Below are 22,061 nucleotides of genomic sequence, written 5' to 3'. Positions count from 1 at the left end.
GGTGTTACTTTGGCGTTGGTAGGATTGCTGCCATCTCATAGAGGTGGATGTAGGTTTATCATGAGTTTCTTGTTTGTCAGCTGCCTCACTGCTGAAGAAGGGTCTCGACCTGAAACGTCGCCCATTCCTTTTCTCCAGAAATGCTGTTGGACCCGCTGAGTTATACCCCTGTCCCACGGTACGAGTTCATTCCAAGAGCTCTTCCGAGTTTTAAAAGAAAATCAAACTCGCGGTAAGCACGGAGAATGAACGTAGCGGGTACGTCGGAGCTCGGGGACGTCCCTTAGCGGCTCGTAACGCTAACGGCAGGTCCTAGGGAAGACTCGCTAATGGCAGGTAAGCGTGGGAAGACTCGTGAAGATTTTTCAACATGAAGGGGCAAATATCAGGGCTCCCAATTGCTCACGGCACGCCATGACCGAGTCAGTGACTGGGTCGTCCACTCGGAAAACAAAATGCCCTTTAATTCCTGATGAAGGCCAGTGGGATGTACAACAGTTGGAAAGACATCACAGCTGCAGTCTGAGCTGGCAAAGTGACTCCATTGTTTGGAGGTTTATTTACATATTGCAATGTGTATGTTTCTATCAATATATATACAAAACACAAATTCAAATTAAGACGTCACCATCCTTGTCCGGCACCCGTGGGTGCTTGAGGCGTCCAAGAAGTCGGAGGACTCGGCGTACCCTGTCCCCAGGGACACCCAGCCAGGGACACATTAGCGGAAGAGGGGCAGGCGGTCGGTCCAAGTGCAATCTCACCAGCTCGTTGCCTGAACCTTGGCCAGGCCCAGGAGGAGTGACGACTAGTTCCTCTGGCCGACTTACCTCTGCCAAGTGTTCCCTGAGTTTGACAGCACCAGCTGGACAAAGCACCCCCCTGATCCCTAAGACAGGTGCAAAATGCTGGGGTAACTCAGCTGGACAGGCAGCATCTCTGGAGAGAAGGAATGGGTGAATTCAGACTGAAGAAGGGTCTAGACCTGAAACGTGACCCATTCCTTCTCTCCAGAGATGCTGCCTGTCCCGCTGAGTTACTCCAGCATTTGAGTTGAGTTGAGTTTATTGTCATTAAAAAAATTTTTTGAATGAAATTGGGTACCTTGCAGTCGTACAGAAAATAAAATAACAGACCACACAGTTAACACAGTTTAACATCCACCACAGTGAGTCTACCAGGCACCTCCTCACTGTAATGGAAGGCAAAAAGTCTTAAAGTCAATCTTTTGTGTCTATCTTCAGTGTAAACCAGCACCTGCAGTTCCTCCCTACACATGCAACAGTCCCACTAATGCACTGCAGTTCAACACACTCTTAGAGCGGACCATAGAAATATAGGCTTGATGGCCACTTGCACTGCTGAGTGACCAGTTATGCCATGTCTAAATGTGTAAGAAACCTTGAAGCAGTGAGGAGATGTCTGAAGAAGGATCTCGACCTGAAATGTCGCCTTTTCCTTCGCCCCATAGATGCTGACTCACCTGCTGAGTTTCTCCAGCTTTTTTGTCTACCTTTGAAGCAGTGAGAGTGGGTCGACTGGGTGTTGCAGCTGTGAACACATCTTTTCCATTTGCCTATGTGTGTGTGTGTGTGTGTGTGTGTTTTCAGACGGCCTTCTGTTTTTATTTGCATCTTGCTTTGCATGTTGCTGGCTTTCATTTGACTTGGAGGTGGGAGCTGGCTATAAAAAAATTATTTTGTTTACACCCATCCTGGGATCGTTGGCCGTGAGTCTCTCTGCCCTTGCCAACTTGCTGCGAGGAACCTTCGGCACGACTTGCTTATCTGAGAATGGCTGGAGCGTTACTCCCTGCGATCGAGGTGAAACCATTCCTGGTTCATGGAGAGAAGTTCATTAAATGGGACGATGTAAGTACTTGTGGCTTAGAACTGATGGGGTGGGGGGGGGGGGTGAGTGCCACCCGGTATTGTCTCATCATTGTCACCCCAGTTAGTTCTCGACCAGGCTTGAACCTGGAACCCTCTTCCTGCAGCATTATGAGGAGATACAATGCAGGTCATGTCAGATCTGAGGGTTAACCTTTGGTGGGGCTGTGGAACGAGCTACCAGAGGAGATAGTTGAGGCAGGGACTATCCCAACCTTTACGAAGCATGGATGGGACAGGTTTGGAGGGATATGGACCAAATGCAGGCAGGTGGGACTAGTGTAGCTGGGGCATGTTGGCCGGTGTGGGCAAGTTGGGCCGAAGGGCCTGTTTCCACACTGTATCACTCTATGACTCTAAATTGAGTTTATAATAAAAATGTGTAAGAAGGAACTGCAGTTTAGGAGTAACATGAGGGGGAACTTCTTTACTCAGAGAGTGGTAGCTGTGTGGAATGAGCTTCCAGTGGAAGTGGTGGAGGCAGGTTCGTTTTTATTATTTAAAAACAAATTGGATAGGTATATGGACGGGAAAGGAATGGAGGGTTATGGTCTGAGTGCAGGTAGATGGGACTAGGTGAGAATAAGTGTTCGGCACGGACTAGAAGGGCCGAGATGGCCTGTTTCCGTGCTGTAATTGTTATATGGTTTATATGGTTAGATGCTGGTTTACACTGAGATAGTCCCAAAATGCTCAAAAGCGTCTGGAGAAAGGTCTCAACCCGAAAAGTCATTGATTCCTTTTGTCCACAGATGCTGCCTGTCCCGCTGAGTTACTCCAGCATTTTATATCTATCTTTGAGTTTATTGTTAATTGCCCAATGGGGATGTACACTACAATGAAAATCTTGTTTGCACAGCATCACTGGCATTTTGACAACAGATAAATTATACATAATTATACAACGTTCTAAAAGTTGAATGAAATACCAAACAAAATCAAGACTAGTGTGCAAAACACAATTGGATTGAATACACAGTGCAGAATAGGTAAGTTAGTTTAGTTAATTGTCATGCATACTGAGGTACAGTGAAAAGCTTTTGTTGCGTGCTAACCAGTCAGTGGAAAGACAGTGCATGATTACAATCGAGCCATTTACAGTGTACAGATACATGATAAGGGAATAACATTTTGTGGAAGATAAATCCAGCAAAGTTCGATCAAAAATAGTCTGAGGGTCACCAATGAGGTAGATAGTAGTTCAGGACTGCTCTCTGGTTGTGATGGGATGATTCAGTTGCCTGATAACAGCTGGGAAGAAACTGTCCCTGAATCTGGAGGTGTGCGTTTTCACACTTCTATACCTGTGCCTGATGGGGGAGGGGAGAAGAGGGAGTGGCCAGGGTGTGACTCGTCCTTGATTATGCTGCTGGCCTTGCCGAGGCAGCGTGAGGTATAAATGGAGTCGATGGAAGGGAGGTCGGTTTGTGTGACTGTCTTGGATCGAGCGAAGAACAGTCAAAACGAAGGAACGTGGCGTGTGTCCGCGTGGAGTGATGTGCATTCTATCAGGTGGTCAAGTGCACTGTTACAGTGTGAAGAAATGGCGAGGTAGAGAAATAGACAGTGCCGACCAAGGAGAGAGGCGGCACAGGGTGAGGTGGAGCAGTATTGTGAAGATAGACACAACACGCTGGAGTAACTCAGCGGGACAGGCAGCATCTCTGGAGAGAAGGAATGGATGACGTTTCGTGTCGAGACCCTTCTTCAGACTTCATACTAACAGCTGTGTTGGTACTGAGCACTGGGACTTAGTCTGAAGAAGGGTCGAGACCCGAGACGTCACCCATTGCTTCTCTCCAGAGGTGCTGCCTGTCCCGCGTAGTTACTCCAGCATTTGATGTCCATCTTCAGTGTAAACCAGCACCTGCAGTTCCTTCCCACACACTGGGGTCTTCAGACCCAGCGCTAACAAAGGAACGGTGCAAGTATTTTCAGATCAAGGTGGTGAAATGAATCGGGGTATGGTGAACTATGTGATTCGTGGTAAGGTGCAGGAGTTATGTTAAAGCGTGGTGATGGTAAATATCACTAGAGCACAGAACATATAACAATACAGCACAGGAACAGGCCCTTCAGCCCACTATGTCTGTGCCAAGCAAGCTGCCAATTTAACCCCATCTCCTCTGCCTACACCTGATCTATATATCTTCAATTCCTGTATATTCACGTGCCTATCTATAAAAAGTCTGAAGAAGGGTCTCGACCCGAAATGTCACCCGTTCCTTCTCTCCAGAGATGCTGCCTGTCCCGCTGAGTTACTGCAGCATTTTGGGTCTATCTTCTGCCTATCTAAAAGCCTTTTAAACACCACTTTCATATCTGCCTCCACCACCACCTGTGGCAGTACCCCCATCGTTCTCTGTGTAAAACAAAACATGCCCTGCATATCTTCATTAAACTTTCCCCCTCTCACCTTAAAGCTATGTCCTCTAGTGTTGGACATTTCTTCTCTGGGATAATGGTTCTTATTGTCTACCCTACCAAAGCCTCTCATAATTATACAAGGTCTACCCTCAACCTCCGGCGTTCCAGAGAAAACAATCCGAAGTTTGTCCGATCTCCCATTGTAACTAATACCCTCTATGATATTAAATTATAAGGTCATAATAAGATTAGCTGGTGCATGGTGAGACTGAATTACAGGAAGATGCAGTGAGTTTCAATATTATATATAATGTGGCAATGTTACAAAATTTTGAGATTTAAAAAATCAAGTCTGTAATTTATCCCATCAGATAAAGCATAAAAAGAAGTTTAATTTGACACCTAATTCACTTTCATATCTCAAGTATTAAAAAAGTTATGGCCATTTTCATACTCGGAAACGAGCATCTTGTTCCCTATTGATTTTCTATGGACATAACAAAAAAGCTGTGATCGTGGACAGTCAAAAGCCCATAACTTTCTTAAAAATTAAGAGAACTGAATGAAATTTTCAGTTATCATAGATTGAAGCATTCTGAAAGAAATATAAAATAATCTTACTTGGATGACCTGAAATTAAAGCATATAATTAGTTAGTTACCTAATTGTAGCTAATTTCAGACTTCAATTACTAGATCTAAACATCTATCCATTTCTTAATAAATGATTAACATTTTTAAAGAGCCTAAATGTCCAAATAATATTCACAAATAATTCACAATAAAACATGATTTTTAAATCTCATTTACATTAATTTATAGACCAAATGGAAGGAATTTAGTGTTCAATTGCTGTAAATAAATGCCCATTTAAATCAGCTTTCTAGTGGGATCCTGTGGAACGCGCTGGTTTAGAACGTTCACATTGCGGTAGATTTGTGCCCCCAAATGCCCAGAAAAATACTGCGGGATATAATGGGCCCAAAATGAGCTACTCACAATATTAAACTTTGTATAAAGGGATCTTTAGAAGCCCTTTTTAATGTAAAAATATACAGCCTACCTTCAATTGTCTGCTTTATGAGACCCTGCGGTTGCTGGTGGTCGCGGGTTTAGAGATTGATTTTTAAACTACTATAACAATTATTCAAGGCCTTTAAAACTAATAATAGCTTTTGCGACGGGGTCTTCCATCGATTTTTCGTTAATATTTTACTAGGCTGAACATCTTCGATTTGAACAGCCTAGAGAAAATCGCGTTTTAATCCCGCCCCCTCTAAACGGCGCCAAAATCGCGCACACCCGCAGCGACAGATTTTCAGCGACACTTCAGGTAGGCTTTGCAACATACCTATATAATGTGGCAGGGAGATACAGTAACATGGCAGGCAAGTTAAGCTTCAATGAAGTACCCTGACTCTCAGTCTCTCCAGTTTCCCTCTCCCCAGACTGATTTTGATTCTTCTAACTTCAAATAACCCTTGCATCCCACCTCTCTCCGTCCCTCTCCCACCCAAGTCGTACCAGCTTAAAGTCATCTTGTTGAGTCTCGTTGTCTGTAACTCATTTTCACCTAGAACACAGCTAACAGCGGCCTGTTTCCTTTATCATTGTTACTTTTTTTGCATATCTTTCATACATTTGTGCTATATATCTCCACATCACAATGTTCGATAGACCCAAGATCAGTTCCTGTGGATTGGAGGGTAGCTAATGTTATCCCAATTTTTAAGAAAGGCGGGAGAGAGAAGACGGGGAATTATAGACCAGCTAGCCTGACATCGGTGGTGGGGAAGATGCTGGAGTCAATTATAAAACACATTTGGATAGCAGTAACAGGATCGGTCTGAGTCAGCATGGAATTACAAAGGGGACTAATCTTCTAGAATTTTTTGAAGATGTAACTCGGAAAATGGACAAGGGAGAGCCAGTGGATGTAGTGTACCTGGACTTTCAGAAAGCATTTGATAAGGTCTCACATAGGAGATTAGTGGGCAAAATTAGGGCACATGGTATTGGGGGTAGAGTGCTGACATGGATAGAGAAGTGGTTGGCAGACAGGAAACAAGGAGTAGGGATTAACGGGTCCCTTTCAGAATGGCAGGCAGTGACTAGTGGGGTACCGCAAGGCTCAATGCTGGGACCACAGCTATTTACAATATACATCAACGATTTGGATGAAGGGATTCAAAGTAACATTAGCATATTTGCAGATGACACAAAGCTGGGTGGCAGTGTGAACTGTGAGGAGGATGCTATGAGAATGCAGGGTGACTTGGACAGGTTGGGGGAGTGGGCAGATGCATGGCAGATGAAGTTTAATGCGGATAAATGTGAGGTTATCCACTTTGGTAGCAAAACCAGGAAGGCAGATTACTATCTAAATGGCGTCAAGTTGGGAAAAGGGGAAGTACAACGGGATCTGGGGGTCCTTGTTCATCAGTCTATGAAAGTAAGCATGCAGGTACAGCAGGCAGTGAAGAAAGCGAATGGCATGTTGGCCTTTATAACAATAGGAATCGAATATAGGAGCAAAGAGGTCTTTCTGCAGTTGTACAGGGCCCTAGTGAGACCACACCTGGAGTATTGTGTGCAGTTTTGGTCCAATAATTTGAGGAAGGACATTCTTGCTATTGAGGGAGTGCAGCGTAAGTTTACAAGGTTGATTCCTGGGATGGCGGGACTGTCATATGCTGAGGGAATGGAGCAACTGGGCTTGTACACTCTGGAGTTTAGAAGGATGAGAGGGCATCTCATTGAAACATATAAGATTGTTAAGGGTTTGGACACGGTAGAGGCAGGAAACATGTTCCCGATGTTGGGGGAGTCCAGAACCAGGGGCCACAGTTTAAGAATAAGGAGTAAGCCATTTGGAACGGAGACGAGGAAACACTTTTTCTCACAGAGAGTGGTGAGTCTGTGGAATTCTCTGCCTCACCCACCGTGGCCAGGCGACAACTCTCAGACACCTCCTCCCACTCATCCATGGACCATAAACCCACAGATGAGCACCAGGCCACAATAGGCAATAGGTGCAGGAGTAGGCCATTCAGCCCTTCGAGCCAGCACTGCCATTCAATGTGATCATGGCTGATCATCCACAATCAGTACCCCGTTCCTGCCTTCTCCCCATATCCCCTGACTCCGCTATCTTTAAGAGCCCTATCTAGCTCTCTCTTGAAAGTATCCAGAGAACCGGCCTCCACCGCCCTCTGAGGCAGAGAATTCCACAGACTCACCACTCTCTGTGAGAAAAAGTGTTTCCTCGTCTCCGTTCTAAATGACTTACCCCTTATTCTTAAACTGTGGCCCCTGGTTCTGGACTCCCCCAACATCGGGAACATGTTTCCTGCCTCTAGCGTGTCCAAGCCCTTAACAATCTTATATGTTTCAATGAGATGCCCTCTCATCCTTCTAAACTCCAGAGTGTACAAGCCCAGCTGCTCCATTCCCTCAGCATCTCATAATCTAGCAGGGAGATAGATTCTGCCTGTCCCGCATTTTGTGTCTATCTTCACCAAAATCCACTTGCTATCTAGAGCAATAATGTTTTAGGTTGTGGCTGACAGAGAAGCCAATGCTGTGTTATTTGTGCCCTCAGGAGACAGGAGCTGGATCACCGGTGGTTATGCGCATGGATTCACATGGACACTTCCTCTACTGGACCTACCAGAACAAGGTAAGGGCAACAACACCAGTCCATTCGGCCCTTCTCTTCCATGTCCGTCCATTAAGGAAACTGTCAGCACCTTCATCTTCTGTCCTCGCTTCCATCCTGACCTTGCTTAAGTTAAGGGAATCTAATCCGCGAGTTCTGGCGAGTTTGCCCTCGACTCATACTCGCAGCATGGTCGACACGAGGTCCTAGGAGGTCTTTGTAACTCTCCTTCATGCTCGAGAGTAGTCCCCGCGTACTCAAGGCCTCAGTTAGATTACGGCGTATTTTTCAACATGCTGAAAAATGCCCGCAAGTAAATAAAAGGTCGCCATGGAAAAAAATCGATATTTTTTTTACTCGTAGGTTTAGTCAAGATAGTCGAGATAGGTCGTAGTAGGTTGGAACCATCCTCTCCACGTCCACTCTATCCGGGTCTTTCACTGCTCGTTACATTTCAATGAGACCTTCCTCTCATCCTTCAGCGAGTAACAGGCCCAGTGCCAGCAAAAGCTCTTCATACATTAACCCAATCATCCCCAGATCATTCTTGTCAACCTCTGGACCCTCTCCAATGCCAGCACATCCTTCCTCAGATATGGGGCCCAAAACTGCTCACAATATTCCAAATGTGATCTAACCAGTGCCTTATAAATAAAGCCTTAGTGTTACATACTTGCTTCTATAGTCTAGTTATCTTGAAATGAATGCTAACATTACATTGGCCTTTGTTACTACTGACTCAACTTGCAAATGAAACTTTTTGGGAATCCTGCACCAACACTACCAAGTCCCTTTGCACCTCCGATTTCTGAATCTTTTCCCCATTTAGAAAATAGTAACTAGAAAATATTTTGTTCCTTCTTCCGAAATACATGATGTCCACTTTGCTGCATTGTATTCCATCTGCCGCTTCTTTGCTCAGTCTATTAACCTGACCAAGCCCTTCTGCAGGATTCCTGCTTCCTCAACACTGCCTGCCCCTCCACCTATCTTCATATCATCTGCAAATTTGGCCACAAAGCCTTCATTCCGCCATCCAGCCCCCTTTATTTCCACTCTGACAGTCAGCCAATCTGCTATCAGTAGGGCCGCCAACTTTCCCACTCCCGAATAAGGGACAAAAGGTCAAAATACGGGACAAATTCCCGACGGCAATCGTTGGCCGACTCGGCCTTGGCTGGGTGAATGATGAGTTGGTTCGGGTGCTGGACTGCACACAAAGCCCAGCCGGCGGGCCAGCTGAGGAGTTTTGGCCCAGGCCGCACGACGTCGCTCGCAAAGTCCGGCGCCCCGTCCAACTCATGAACCGATGATCGGCCGTGAGAAGGAGGGGTGGTGGTGTCGGCGGTAAGCGAAGGTGCGAAGGTCGGGCTGCCGACCGACGGGGCCACGGGCGAGGTGCTGCTGCTGCACTCCATGGGCTGCACTACGTCGGGACGGGTGAGGCGGGGCCGGAGGCGGCGCTCCGACCCGACAGTCCCCTCGACCCGAGTAGTAGCGTCAAATACGGGACAAGGGCAGTCCCGTACGGGACAAACCAATGTGGCCCAATATACGAGATGTCCCGGCTAATACGAGACGGGCAACCCTGGCTCTCAGTGGCACAGCGATAGAGTTGCTGCCTTACAGTGCTTGCAGCGCCAGAGACCGGGGTTCTGTGGGTGCTGTCTGTGCGGAGTTTGTACGTTCCCCCCGTAACCGCGTGGGTTTTCTCCGAGATCTTCGGTTTCCTCCCACACTCCATAGACATACAGATTTGTAGGTTAATTGGCTTAGGTTTGTATACTTGGTATGTGCAAATTGTCCCTACTATGTGCAGGGTAGTGTTAATGTGCGGGGATCACTGGTCGGCGCGGACTCGGTGAGCCGAAGGGCCTGTTTCTGTGCTGTATCTCTAAACTAAAATTAAACTCAACTAAACTATCCATGCTAGCATGCTACGTTTAACATCCTGGGCTCTTGTCTTGTTTAGCAGCCTCACGTGGCACCTAATCAAAGGCCTTTACTTTCCTTTTAGACAGAAATACAGCGTGGAAACAGACCCATCAGCCCACTGAGTCCGCGCTGACCAGCGATCACCCTGTACACTAGCATGTCACACACTAGGGACAATTTACAATTTTACCCCAGGCAATTGCCCTACAAACCTGCATGTCTTTGGAGTGTGGGAGGCAACCGGAGCACTCGGAGAAAACCCACGCATGTCACAGGGAGAACGTACAAACTCCCCACAAACAGCACCCGTAGTCAGGATCAAATCCGGGTCTCTGGAGCTGCAAGGCAGCAACTCTACCGCTGCGCCACTGTGCTGCCTTCTGAAAACCCAAGTGAACAACAACCACTGATGATAGACACAAAAAACTGGAGTAACTCAGTGGGACAGGCAGCATCTCTGGAGAGACGGAATGGGTGACGTTTTGGGTCGAGACCTTTGACTCTCTTTTGTCAGCCCTGCTTGTTACTATCTGAAAGAATCGCAGCAGATTTATCAGGCAAGATCTCCCCTTAAAACCAAGCTGACTACTACCTATTTCATCCTGTGTTTCCAAGTACCATGAAACCTCATCCTTAACGATGGACTCTAAAAATTTACCAACCACTGATGTGGGGTTAACGGGTCTATAATTTGTTTCGCTTCTCTCCCGTCTTGAACGGTGGAGTTACATTTACTATTTTCCAGTCCACTAGGACTATTCCTGACTCCAGTGGTTCTTGAAAGATCACTACTAATGCCTCCACAATCTCTAAAGCCACGTCTTCCAGAACCCTGGGGTGCAATCCACCCGGCCCAGGTGACTTATCCACCTTCAGCCCTTTCAGCTTCCCAAGCACCTTCTCCTCAGTAATCGCCACTCCTCTAACTTCCACCCCCTGACTCTCTTGAATGTCTGGCACATTGCTGGTGTCTTTCACTGTGAAGACTGACACAAAAACGTATTCAGTTTGTCCCCCATTTCTTTGTTTCCCATTACTATTTCTCTAGTGTCATTTTCCACTTGTCCAATAATTACTCTTGTCACTCTTACTACTCTGTATATCTGAAGAAATGTTTGGTGTCCTCTTTTATATTACTGGCTAGCTTATCTTCATATTTCACCTTTACTCTCCTTGTTGCATTTTTAGTTGCCATTTGTTGGTTTTTAAAAGAAGGTGCTCTTTTAGAAATGAGATGATGAGGGACTTCTTTAGGCAGAGGGTGGTTAAACTGTGTGGCTCGGAAACAGACCCTTTGGCCCACCAACTCCGCGTCGACCAGCGATCGCCACCCTAGTTACTCCAGCTTTTTTGTGTCTATATGTCGGAGGGATGTATTGGAGTCATTAGAAACCGCAGATGCTGGGCTCAGTGGCAGAGGAAGAGGAGAGGTGCGACAGGACCTCAGTAGGTCAGGCGGCATCTGCAGAGGGAAATGGACAGACGTTTCGGGTTAAGACCTTTCATTTATATTGAACGAGTAGAGGGGATGAAGTCAGTATGAAGGGGAGGGGAAAGGGCAGGCAAGGCGGAGGTGAGGAGGGGCTGATTTACAGATGGAGTCAGGTGGGAGAGGGAAGGATGGATTGAGTGTCAGAGGCAGGGAGTTGGCATGGTGCCACAGCGGTAGAGTTGCTGCCTTATGCCCCTGTCCCACTTAGGAAACCTGAACGGAAACCTCTGGAGACTTTGCGCCCCCCCCGAGGTTTCCGTGCGGTTCCCGGAGGTTGCAGGTGGTTGCCGGAGGTTGCAGGTAGTGGAAGCAGGTAGGGAGACTGACAAAATCCTCCGGGAACCGCACGGAAACCGCACGGAAACCTTGGGTGGGGCGCAAAGTCTCCAGAGGTTTCCATTCAGGTTTCCTAAGTGGGACAGGGGCAATACTGTGCCAGACACCTGGGTTCCATCCTGACTACGGATGTTGTCTGTACGGGGTTTGTACGTTCTCCCCGTGACCCGGGTTTTCTCCGGGTGCTCCAGCTTCCTCCCCCACTGCAAAGAAGTAGGTGTTTGTAGGTTAATTGGCTTCGGTAAAAATTGTAAATTGTCCCTCAAGTCAAGTCAAGTCACATTTATTTCTATAGCACATTTAAAAAAAACAACTCTCGTTGGCCAAAGTGCTTTACATTTGTTATAAGAATAGTATAAACAAACAAACTACATACATATATACATATAGCCCTCGCTCAGTGGACGTCAGGAAAGGCTTGGGAGTATAGATATACTTTTAGTCTTGACTTAAAGGAGTCGATGGAGGGGGCAGTTCTGATGGGAAGGGGGATGCTGTTCCACAGTCTAGGAGCTGCAACCGCAAAGGCACGGTCGCCCCTGAGCTTATGCCTAGACCGCGGGATATTCAGCAGCCCCAAGTCGGCCGATCTGAGGGACCTGGAGGTGGAGTGGTGGGTGAGAAGACTTTTAATGTAGGTGGGGGCAAGCCCATTGAGGGCTTTGTAGACAAAGAGGAGGATCTTGAAATGTATACGGAACCGCACAGGGAGCCAGTGGAGAGAGGCCAGGATCGGGGTGATGTGGTCCCTTTTTCGGGTGCCCGTCAGGAGTCTCGCTGCGGCGTTTTGGACCAGTTGCAGGCGGGACAGGGAAGATTGGCTGATGCCAGTGTAAAGGGAGTTGCAGTAATCTAGGCGGGAGGAGATAAATGTGTGGATGATCTTTTCGAGGTCATCAAACTGGAGGAATTGTTTTATTTTAGCTATCGTCCGAAGCTGAAAGAAGCTAGCTTTTACCACGGCATTGACTTGTTTGTCAAAGTTCAGTGCTGAGTCAAATATCACGCCAAGGTTTTTGACGTGAGGTTTGAGTAGTGGGGTAAGGCTTCCAAGGCTGCCTGCTATCATTTTGATTGAGTCCGAGGGGCCGAGAAGGATGACCTCAGACTTACTCTCATTTAGTTGGAGGAAGTTCTGGGCCATCCAGCACTTTATATCCTCGAGGCAGCGGGTAAGGTTAAGCAGATTTGATTGTTTTTTGGGCTTCAGGGGGAGATAGAGTTGGGTATCGTCTGCGTAGCAATGGAAGGAAATGCCGTGCCTTTCAATGACTTGGCCTAAGGGGAGCATGTACAGGGAGAAGAGAATGGGGCCAAGGATGGAACCTTGTGGAACCCCACAGCAGAGATTAGCTGGGGAGGAGAATGAGTTGCCTATGTTGGTCGAGAAACTCCTACCTTTGAGGTAGGAGATGAACCATCTCAGGGCAGTGCCATCAATACCAACCCCAACCCGGAGACGGTCAATTAGGATGGTGTGGTCGACAGTATCAAATGCTGCACTGAGGTCAAGAAGGAGCAGGATTGCACAGTCGCCGGAGTCAACGGTGAGCAGTAGGTCATTGTGTACCTTCAGCAAGGCAGACTCTGTGCTGTGGTGAGCCCTGAAACCTGATTGGAAAGTTTCCAAGATAGTGTTTTGGTGAAGGTAAGGCATAAGTTGACTTAAAATTACCTTTTCAAGGGCTTTTGAGAGGAAAGGCAGTTTAGAAATGAGTCTGTAGTTGCTTGGCAAGGTGGGGTCGAGGTTAGGTTTTTTCAGGAGTGGCTGGACCACCGCATGCTTGAAGCAGGTAGGTACAGTGCCAGTGGCCAGAGAGCTGTTGAAGATGGCGAGGATGCTGGGACCAGCTGTTGTAATGACTTCCTTTAGGAGGGCAGAGGGGACAGTGTCGAGGGGGCAGGTAGTAGGTTTCATAGTGGTGATCAGTTTTACAAGGGAGGGTAGAGTAACGCGTTGGAAACAATCTAATTTTGAAGAGTAGGGTGGTTGTAATGTGCGGGGATCGCTGGTGGGTACGGACTCGATGGGCCGAAGGGCCTGTTTCCGCGCTGTATCTCTAAATTAAACTACACTAAAAGTCTGCCAGTTGTGGAATCTGATATGAAAGCATGATGAAGAGTAGAACTGATGGTGGCGAACAAACGGATATACTGTTTGGTGGGTCTGACTGAAACTGTTGGAGAGCAACTGAATAATGAAACTATAGAAAGACACAAAATGCTGGAGTAACTCAGCGGGCCTGGCAGCATCTCTGGAGAAAATGGATAGATGACGTTTCAGGCTGGGACCCTTCCTCAGACTCGTGCGTAATGAATAACGAAACTGTTCAAATCTTATTGTGACCTTATAAGTTAATATCACTGGTGACCCTCGGGCTTTTCTTGATCGGACTTTGCTGGCTTTACCTTGCACTAAACATTATTCCCTTATCATGTTTTTATACACTGTAATGGCTCGATTGTATTCGTGTATTGTCTTTCCGCTGACTGGTTAAACAAAAGTTTTTCACTGTACCTCGGTACACGTGACAATAAACTAAACTGAAACGGAAGAGTCTGAGGTACGGCAATGTATGGGATTGAAGCCATTGACTGGAATTCTGTTTTCCATCTATTAACCCTAACCCAAATTTTTAGATTAGTTTAGGTTGGAGATACAGCGCAGAAACAGGCCCTTCGGCCCATCGAGTCCACACCAACCAGCGATCCCCGCACACTAACACTATCCCACACACACAAGGGACAATTTTACACATGCACCAAGCCAATTAACCTGCTAACCTGCACGTCTTTGGAGTGTGGGAGGAAACCGGAGATCTCGGAGAAAACCCACGCAGGTCACGGGGAGAACGTACAAACTCCGTACAGACAGCACCCGTAGTCGGGGTCGAACGCGGGTGTCCGGCGCTGCATTCGCTGTAAAGCAGCAACTCTACCGCTGCGCCACCGTGCATTGTTATTAATGCACACGTACGTTGTCAAAATGATGTAAGGTGCCAGGTTTTGCAAGAACCAGATCATCACTCCGGTTTCTCTTCACAGCAAGTGGACCACCTGGCTTTAACAGGCATCCGTGACACGAGGGTCGGGAAATATGCCAGAGTCCCCAAGGTGAGGCCAAAGTGGACAGCCAGCCGGCATCTACACACAGCGGTTATACAATGAGGAGCGCAGGCCAACAGTGGGATCCAGGCCAGAAACTTGCAGCACTTGGATGTGTAGGAAGGAACTGCAAATGTTGGTTTACACCGAAGATAGGCGCAAATAGACAATAGACAATAGGTGCAGGAGTAGGCCCTTCGGCCCTTCGAGCCAGCACCGCCATTCATTGTGATCATGGCTGATCGTCCCCAATCAATAACCCGTGTCTGCCTTCTCCCCATATTCCTTGATTCCACTAGCCCCTAGAGCTCTATCTAACTCTCTCTTGAAAGTATCCAGATAACCTGCCTCCACCGCCCTCTGAGGCAGGGAATTCCACAAATTCACAACTCTCTGGGTGAAAAAGTTTATTCTCACCTCGGTTTTAAATGGCCTCCCCTTTATTCTAAGACTGTTGCCCCTGGTTCTGGACTTGCCCAACATTGGGAACATTTTTCCTGCATCTAGCTTGTCCAGTCCTTTTATAATTTTATATGTTTCTATAAGATTCCCCCTCATCCTTCTAAACTCCAGTGAATACAAGCCTAGTCTTTTCAATCTTTCCTCATATGACAGTCCCGCCATCCCAGGGATCAATCACAAGAATGTCCTTCCTCAAATTAGGAGACCAAAACTGTACACAATACTCCAGATGTGGTCTCACCAGAGCCCTATACAACTGCAGAAGAACCTCTTTACTCCTAGACTGAAATCCTCTTGTTATGATGGCCAACATTCCATTAGAATCTAACTTCTAAGGGGGGCTCGGGAGATGAGAATGTAGGAGGGGAAAGCTGATGGTGGTGGGGGAGAGGTGAAGAGATGGTTGGGGGTTATTCCTGACATTGGTGAATTTAATGTTCACACTGAGGGTGATGTGGGGATCCCAGCATGAACTGTGGCTGGGACATCTCCCCATTGAGTTTATTCACTATTCCTGCCCCCCTCCCTCCTCCACAGAATTCTAAAATCCGGGAGATTTTTGACGTGGCCAACCCTGAGTCGAACTTCTACTCCAAGTGCCTGACTGTGGTGTCGGGCCCTGACTTCCCCAACCTGACCTTTGACAATTTTGTTGCTTTCAAGCCCAACGTGGTGAAGGTAAGGGCTGCATAATTCATCGTCACGGTAGGCCGAGGAGGGCAAGTCAATGGATCTTTTTAAGGCAGAGATGGATAGATTCTTGATTAGTACGGGGTGTCGGGGGTTATTGGGGAGAAGGCAGGAGAATGGGATGAGGAGGGAGAGATAGATCGGCCATGATTGAACGGCGGAGTGGACATGATGGGCAGAATGGCCTAATTAGAAACATAGAAACATAGAAAATAGGTGTAGGAGGAGGTCATTCAGCCCTTCGAGCTAGCACCGCCATTCATCGTGATCATGGCTGATCGTCCCCAATCAATAACCCGTGCCTGCCTTCTCCCCATATCCCTTGATTCCACCAGCCCCTAGAGCTCTATCTAACTCTCTCTTAAATCCATCCAGTGATTTGGCCTCCACTGCTCTTGGTGGCAGGGAATTCCACAAATTCTGCTCCTCTCATTTGCGGGGAGGGGATGGGCTGTGATAAAGGGGGTGGGGTTGATGGAGGGAGTGGAGGGGTTTGTTTGAAGGATGTGATGGGGAGTGGGGTGGGGGGGGGGGGGGGGCTGTGATAAAGGGGGTGGGCCTGAGCTGCCATTCAGATCCCATCCCTGAGGAGGGAGTATTCAAGGGATAGACCTGTGATGTTAGAAAGCCCCTTCACTCCTCCCTGGCGGTTATCTGACTGTGACGAGCTGGCTCAGAGAACGGGAGAAGTTGGGAGGTCACGTTGCAGTTGTATTAGACGTTGGTGAGGCCGCATTTAGAGTATTGTGTTCCGTTCTGGGCACCATGTTATAGGAAAGATATTGTCAAGCTGGAAAGGGTACGGAGAAGATTTACGAGGATGTTGCCAGGACTAGAGGGTGTGAGCTACAGGGAGAGGTTGAGCAGACTGGAATTCTATTCCTTGGAGCACAGGATGATGAGGGGTGTAGATGTGTATAAAATCATGAGAGGAATAGATCGGGTCAATGCACAGAGTCTCTTGCCCAGAATAGGTGAATCGGGGACCAGAGGACATAGGTTTAAGGTGAAGGGGAAAAGATTTAATAGGAATCTGAGGGGTAACTTTTTCACAGAAAGGGTGGCAGGTGTATGGAACAAGCTGACAGAGGAGGTAGTTGAGGCTGGGACTATCCCAACATTTAAGAAACAGTTGGACAGGTACATGGATAGGACAGGTTTGGAGGGATATGGGCCAAACGCAAGCAGGTGGGACTAGTGTAGCTGGGATGTGTTGGCTGGCATGGGCAAGTTGGGCCGAAGGGCCTGTTTCCATGCTGTATGCTTCTATGACTATGGTGCTATGGCAGCAGCAATGGGTGTTCCAGATCCCAACCTGATCCTTCTCGTCCCGTCTAGGACTGGGCAGCGGAAGTGCTGAAAATCGCCATCCATCCTCTGACCCACAATGGTTCACGTTTGTTCACTATCCACAAAATGTGAGTCTGCCTCCGCGGCCGGTGCATAGAATGGATCTTTTTTTCTCTGACAGAACGGCGAGGGTTTTTCCATCTCGGGCTGGTGTGGGACGCAGCAGGTGGCGGTTCCCCGCATCTCCTGCCCTTGTTCATCTTGCATGCAGAGGTGACGGGGTTGGTGAAGATGGCGACTATTTGCGTGCGAGCCAAAGAAGTAGATCCACAATCACATAGAAACATAGACAATAGGCGCAGGAGTAGGCCATTCGGCCCTTCGAGCCTGTACCGCCATTCAATATGATCATGGCTGATCATCCAACTCAGTATCCTGTACCTGCCTTCTCTCCATACCCACTGATCCTTTTAGCCACAAGGGCCACATCTAACTCCCTCTTAAATATAGCCAATGAACTGGCCTCAACTACCTTCTGTGGCAGAGAATTCCAGAGATTCACCACTCTCTGTGTGAAAAATGTTTTTCTCATCTCGGTCCTACAGGATTTCCCCCTTATCCTTAAACTGTGACCCCTTGTCCTGGACTTCCCCAACATCGGGAACAATCTTCCTGCATCTAGCCTGTCCAACCCCTTAAGAATTTTGTAAGTTTCTATAAGATCCCCCCTCAAACTTCTAAATTCTAGCGTGTACAAGCCGAGTCTATCCAGTCTTTCTTCGTATCAAAGTCCTGCCATCCCAGGAATCAGTCTGGTGAACCTTCTCTGTACTCCCTCTATGGCAAGAATGTCTTTCCTCAGATTAGGAGACCAAAACTGTACACAATACTCCAGGTGTGGTCTCACCAAGACCCTGTACAACTGCAGTAGAACTGCCCTGCTCCTATACTTAAATCCTTTTGCTATGAATGCTAACATACCATTCGCTTTCTTCACTGCCTGCTGCACCTGCATGCCTACTTTCAATGACTGGTGTACCATTGCACACATTGCAATCGCACCACACTCTTAAATCTCTACTCCGACAGCAGCATCTCTTACTTTACTTTGCACAAAACGCTATTCTCTGATCATGCAAACTGAAACTAAACCAGCAGCAATGTTTAGGTGGCTGGCCAGCGAGCCAAGATGTTATCGGTTGCAAGGCCCAGCCAAGGTTCCATCTCCACATCTATCGGAAACCAATGCAGCAACTGCTCCCAAACTTTCCTCCCCACATGCGGCAGATGGAATCACAGAGGCGGTTCCTCATTGAATACACTTCGCCAAGTATAGTGTGCAGTCACACCATTCGCACAGCACAATGATGCTATATTCACACTTCAACACTGCACTCAATAATCAATAGACAATAGGTGCAGGAGTAGGCCATTTGGCCCTTCCAGCCAGCGCCGCCATTCAATGTGATCATGGCTGATCATCCCCAATCAGTACCACATTCCTAGGTACACAAAATTGCTGGGGAAACTCAGCGGGTGCAGCAGCATCTATGGAGCGAAGGAAATAGGCGTCACATTCCTGCCTTCTCCACATATCCCTTGACTCCGCTTTCTTTAAGAGCTCTATCCAACTCTCTCTTGAAAGCATCCAGAGAATTGGCCTCCACCGCCTTCTGAGACAGAGAATTCCACAGATTCACAACTGTCTGGTTGAAAAAATATTTTCCTTATCTTCGTTCGAAATGGCCTGCCCCTTATTCTTAAACTGTGGCCCCTGGTTCTGGACCCCTCAACATCGGGGGAGGTAGTTGACGTAGGTATTATCACAACGTTTAAGGAACATTTAGACAGGTACATGGATAGGATAGGTTTAGAAGGATAAGGGACAAATGCAGGCTGGTGGGACTACTGTAGATAGGGCATGTTGGTCGGCATGGGGAAGTTAGGCCGAAGAGCCTGTTTTCACCCTCTAGGACTCTATGACCGTTCAAACCAATTTGAATGCGGACTGTAATAACTCTCTACATATTTTGAGGTGCAAGTGAAATTTGTGTTGTGATGTATAAGCAGTCCAGTTCAAAGGTGACTTGTTGATTTGATTCTTTCATTTGATTCTCTGCAGGTACTCAAAGATAAAATTATTTGTGAACGAAGAGAAAAAAATTCCAGTGAAAAAGTAAGGTGGCAATCAAAAAATAATCACACTTTTTAACATAGCTGGAGGAGGGAGTTGGCAGCCCTGCCGGCAGTCTGTTTGCATTGGCGTTGTACGCTGGCTTCCCGATGTCTCACGTGTATTGCGTGGTTAAGTCACCGTACATCAACGTCCTTACGTCCTTGCGTCAACGGCCTGCCGCGCGCCGCAGGTTATTCTAATGACGTCACGCACACCAGACGGCTGTGCTGACGCGTGATTTGCGCGCGACGTCACGCATCACGACGCGTCGACCTATTTTACATATGACGCGTAAATGAGGAGCAAATGACGGCCAAGTGGGACAGGCCCTTTACAGCGATAGAAACCGGGGTTTGATCCTAGCCACTGGCGCTTGTCTGTACGTTCTCCCCGTGACCTGTGTGGGTTTCCTCCGAGATCTTCGGTTTCATCCCACACTTCAAAGACGTGGAGGTTTGTAGGTTAATTGGCTTGGTGTATGTGTAAATCGTCCCAAGTGTGTGAAGAATAGTATTATTGTGCTGGGATCACTGGTCGGTGTGGTCTCATTGTGCCGAAGGGCCTGTTTCCACACAGTATCTCTAAACTAAACCAAACTGAGCATATCAATGAATAATTACATTTATCACTAATGCACTGATAATTCATCTTAATACTGATACTCAAAAAATTCAGCTTAGTACTGATGCTCTAATAATTTAACTCAACGCTGTTACCCATAAGTTAAATACAGAGTATTGTCAAAGTCAAAGTCAAAGTCAGTAGCTCATAACCAAATCCCATTATGTGCAACTGATCAATGGTAAATTTCCTCCGTGATATCTAAAATCCTGGAGTCAGCATGTTCCTTAAAATCAGGAAATTCTGGAAGCCCTCAGTAAGTCAGGCCAAATCCTTGTGAAGGGAAACACAGTCAACGTTTCAGATTGGAGACCCTTCATCGACCCTGACGAAGGGTCTCCAATCTGAAACGTTGACTGTGTTTCCCTTCCCTTCACATATTCTTTGAAGATAGACACAAAATGCTGGCGTAACTCTGCCTCTCCCCTGACTCTCAGTCTGAAGAAGGGTCTCGGCCTGAAACGTCACTCATTCCTTCTCTCCAGAGATGCTCTCTGTCCTGCTGAGTTACTCCAGCACTTTGTGTCCATGGTCGGTGCAAACCAGCATCTGCAGTTCCTTCCTACACATTTCATCTGCTCTACTGCGACCTCTCCTCAAGGTATGGCCGCTTTGAAGACGTGTCAAGTTTAATTTAGAGATACAGCGTGGAAATAGGCCCTTCGACCCACTGAGGCCGTGCCGACCAGCGATCCCCGTACATTAACACTATCCTACACCCACTAGGGACAATTTTTCTATTTATACTAAGCCAATTAACTTACAAACTTGTACGTCTTTGGAGTGTGGGAAGGAACCAAAGATCCCGGAGGAAACCCACGCAGGTCACGGGGAGAACGTACAAACTCCGTACAGACAGCACCCGTAGTCAGAATCGAACCCGGGTCCTTGGCACTGCAAGGTAGCAACTCTACCGCTGTGCCACCTTGCTGCCATATCATCTCCTCCTCTATCTGACGAGAGTTCTGCTTTGTCTCCCTCTCCCCTGAGTCTGAAGAAGGGTCTCGACCCGAAACGTCACCCATTCCTTCACTCCGGAGATGCTGCCTGACCCGCTGAGTTGCTTCACCTGTTATTTTTGTGTCCACAGTGTTTACCAGATGTTCGCAGCAGACAGGAAGCGGGTGGAGGCCGCACTTACTGCCTGTAATCTCCCGAGTCAGAAGGTGAGTGAACTACCCACTGATGTGGGTCTGTTTGTTTGGTTCAATTTAGTTTAGTTTGGAGATACAGTGGAGAAACAGGCCCTTCGGCCCACAGGGACAGCATAACCAGCAATCCCCGCACATTAACACTATCCTGCACACATTAGGGACTATTTGACATTTACACCAAGCCAAATAACCTGCAAACCTGTACGTCTTTGGAGTGTGGGAGGAAATGGAGCGGGAATGGAGGGTGGGCTGAGAGAATGGAGCAGCTGGGCTTGTACACTCTGGAGTTTAGAAGGATGAGAGGATATCTTAATGAAACATATAAGATTGTTAAGGGTTTGGACACGCTAGAGGCAGGAAACATGTTCCCGATGTTGGGGGAGTCCAGAACCAGGGGCCACAGTTTAAGAATAAGGGGTAAGCCATTTAGAACGGAGACGAGGAAACACTTATTCACACAGACGGTTGTGAGTCTGTGGAATTCTCTGCCTCAGAGGGCGGTGGAGGCTGGTTCTCTGGATGCTTTCAAGAGAGAGCTAGATGGGGCTCTTAAAAATAGCGGAGTCAGGGGATATGGGGAGAAGGCAGGAACGGGGTACTGTTTGGGGATGATTAGCCATGATCACATTGAATGGCGGTGCTGGTTCGAAGGGCCAAATGGCCTACTCCTGCACCTATTGTTCAATTGTCTATTGAAACAGAAGATCTCGGAGAAAACCCATGCAGGTCACGGGGAGAACATACAAACTCTGTACAGACAGCACCCGTAGTCAAGATCAAACCCGGGTCTTTGGCGCTGTGAGGCAGCAACTCTACCGCTACACCACCACGCCACCCATCGTTTGATTGGGGCCGACAGAATTCCAGTACTCGGGAGAACAGTGGTG

The 22,061-nt window shown here is 47.5% G+C and overlaps 1 protein-coding gene across 1 annotated transcript in view; it reads left to right on the top strand.

The window, feature by feature from the left end:
- The first annotated feature begins 1,564 nt into the window (after positions 1–1,564).
- The window catches only part of plcb2 (phospholipase C beta 2), a 142,581-nt gene continuing 122,084 nt past the window's right edge, over positions 1,565–22,061 (top strand). Inside the window, exons 1-7 of the mRNA XM_033026598.1 lie at positions 1,565–1,871; positions 7,857–7,934; positions 14,722–14,790; positions 15,781–15,921; positions 17,272–17,351; positions 19,346–19,399; positions 21,111–21,186. Of these exons, the coding sequence (XP_032882489.1) occupies positions 1,794–1,871; positions 7,857–7,934; positions 14,722–14,790; positions 15,781–15,921; positions 17,272–17,351; positions 19,346–19,399; positions 21,111–21,186 (576 nt within the window). The 5' untranslated portion in view covers positions 1,565–1,793. The remainder of the gene's footprint in view (positions 1,872–7,856; positions 7,935–14,721; positions 14,791–15,780; positions 15,922–17,271; positions 17,352–19,345; positions 19,400–21,110; positions 21,187–22,061) is intronic.

This window comes from Amblyraja radiata, chromosome 9 (assembly GCF_010909765.2).
Source record: "Amblyraja radiata isolate CabotCenter1 chromosome 9, sAmbRad1.1.pri, whole genome shotgun sequence".
Lineage (NCBI taxonomy): Eukaryota > Metazoa > Chordata > Chondrichthyes > Rajiformes > Rajidae > Amblyraja > Amblyraja radiata.
The sequence above is the reverse complement of the archived record's forward strand: the minus strand, read 5'-3'. Positions and strand labels throughout refer to the sequence as shown.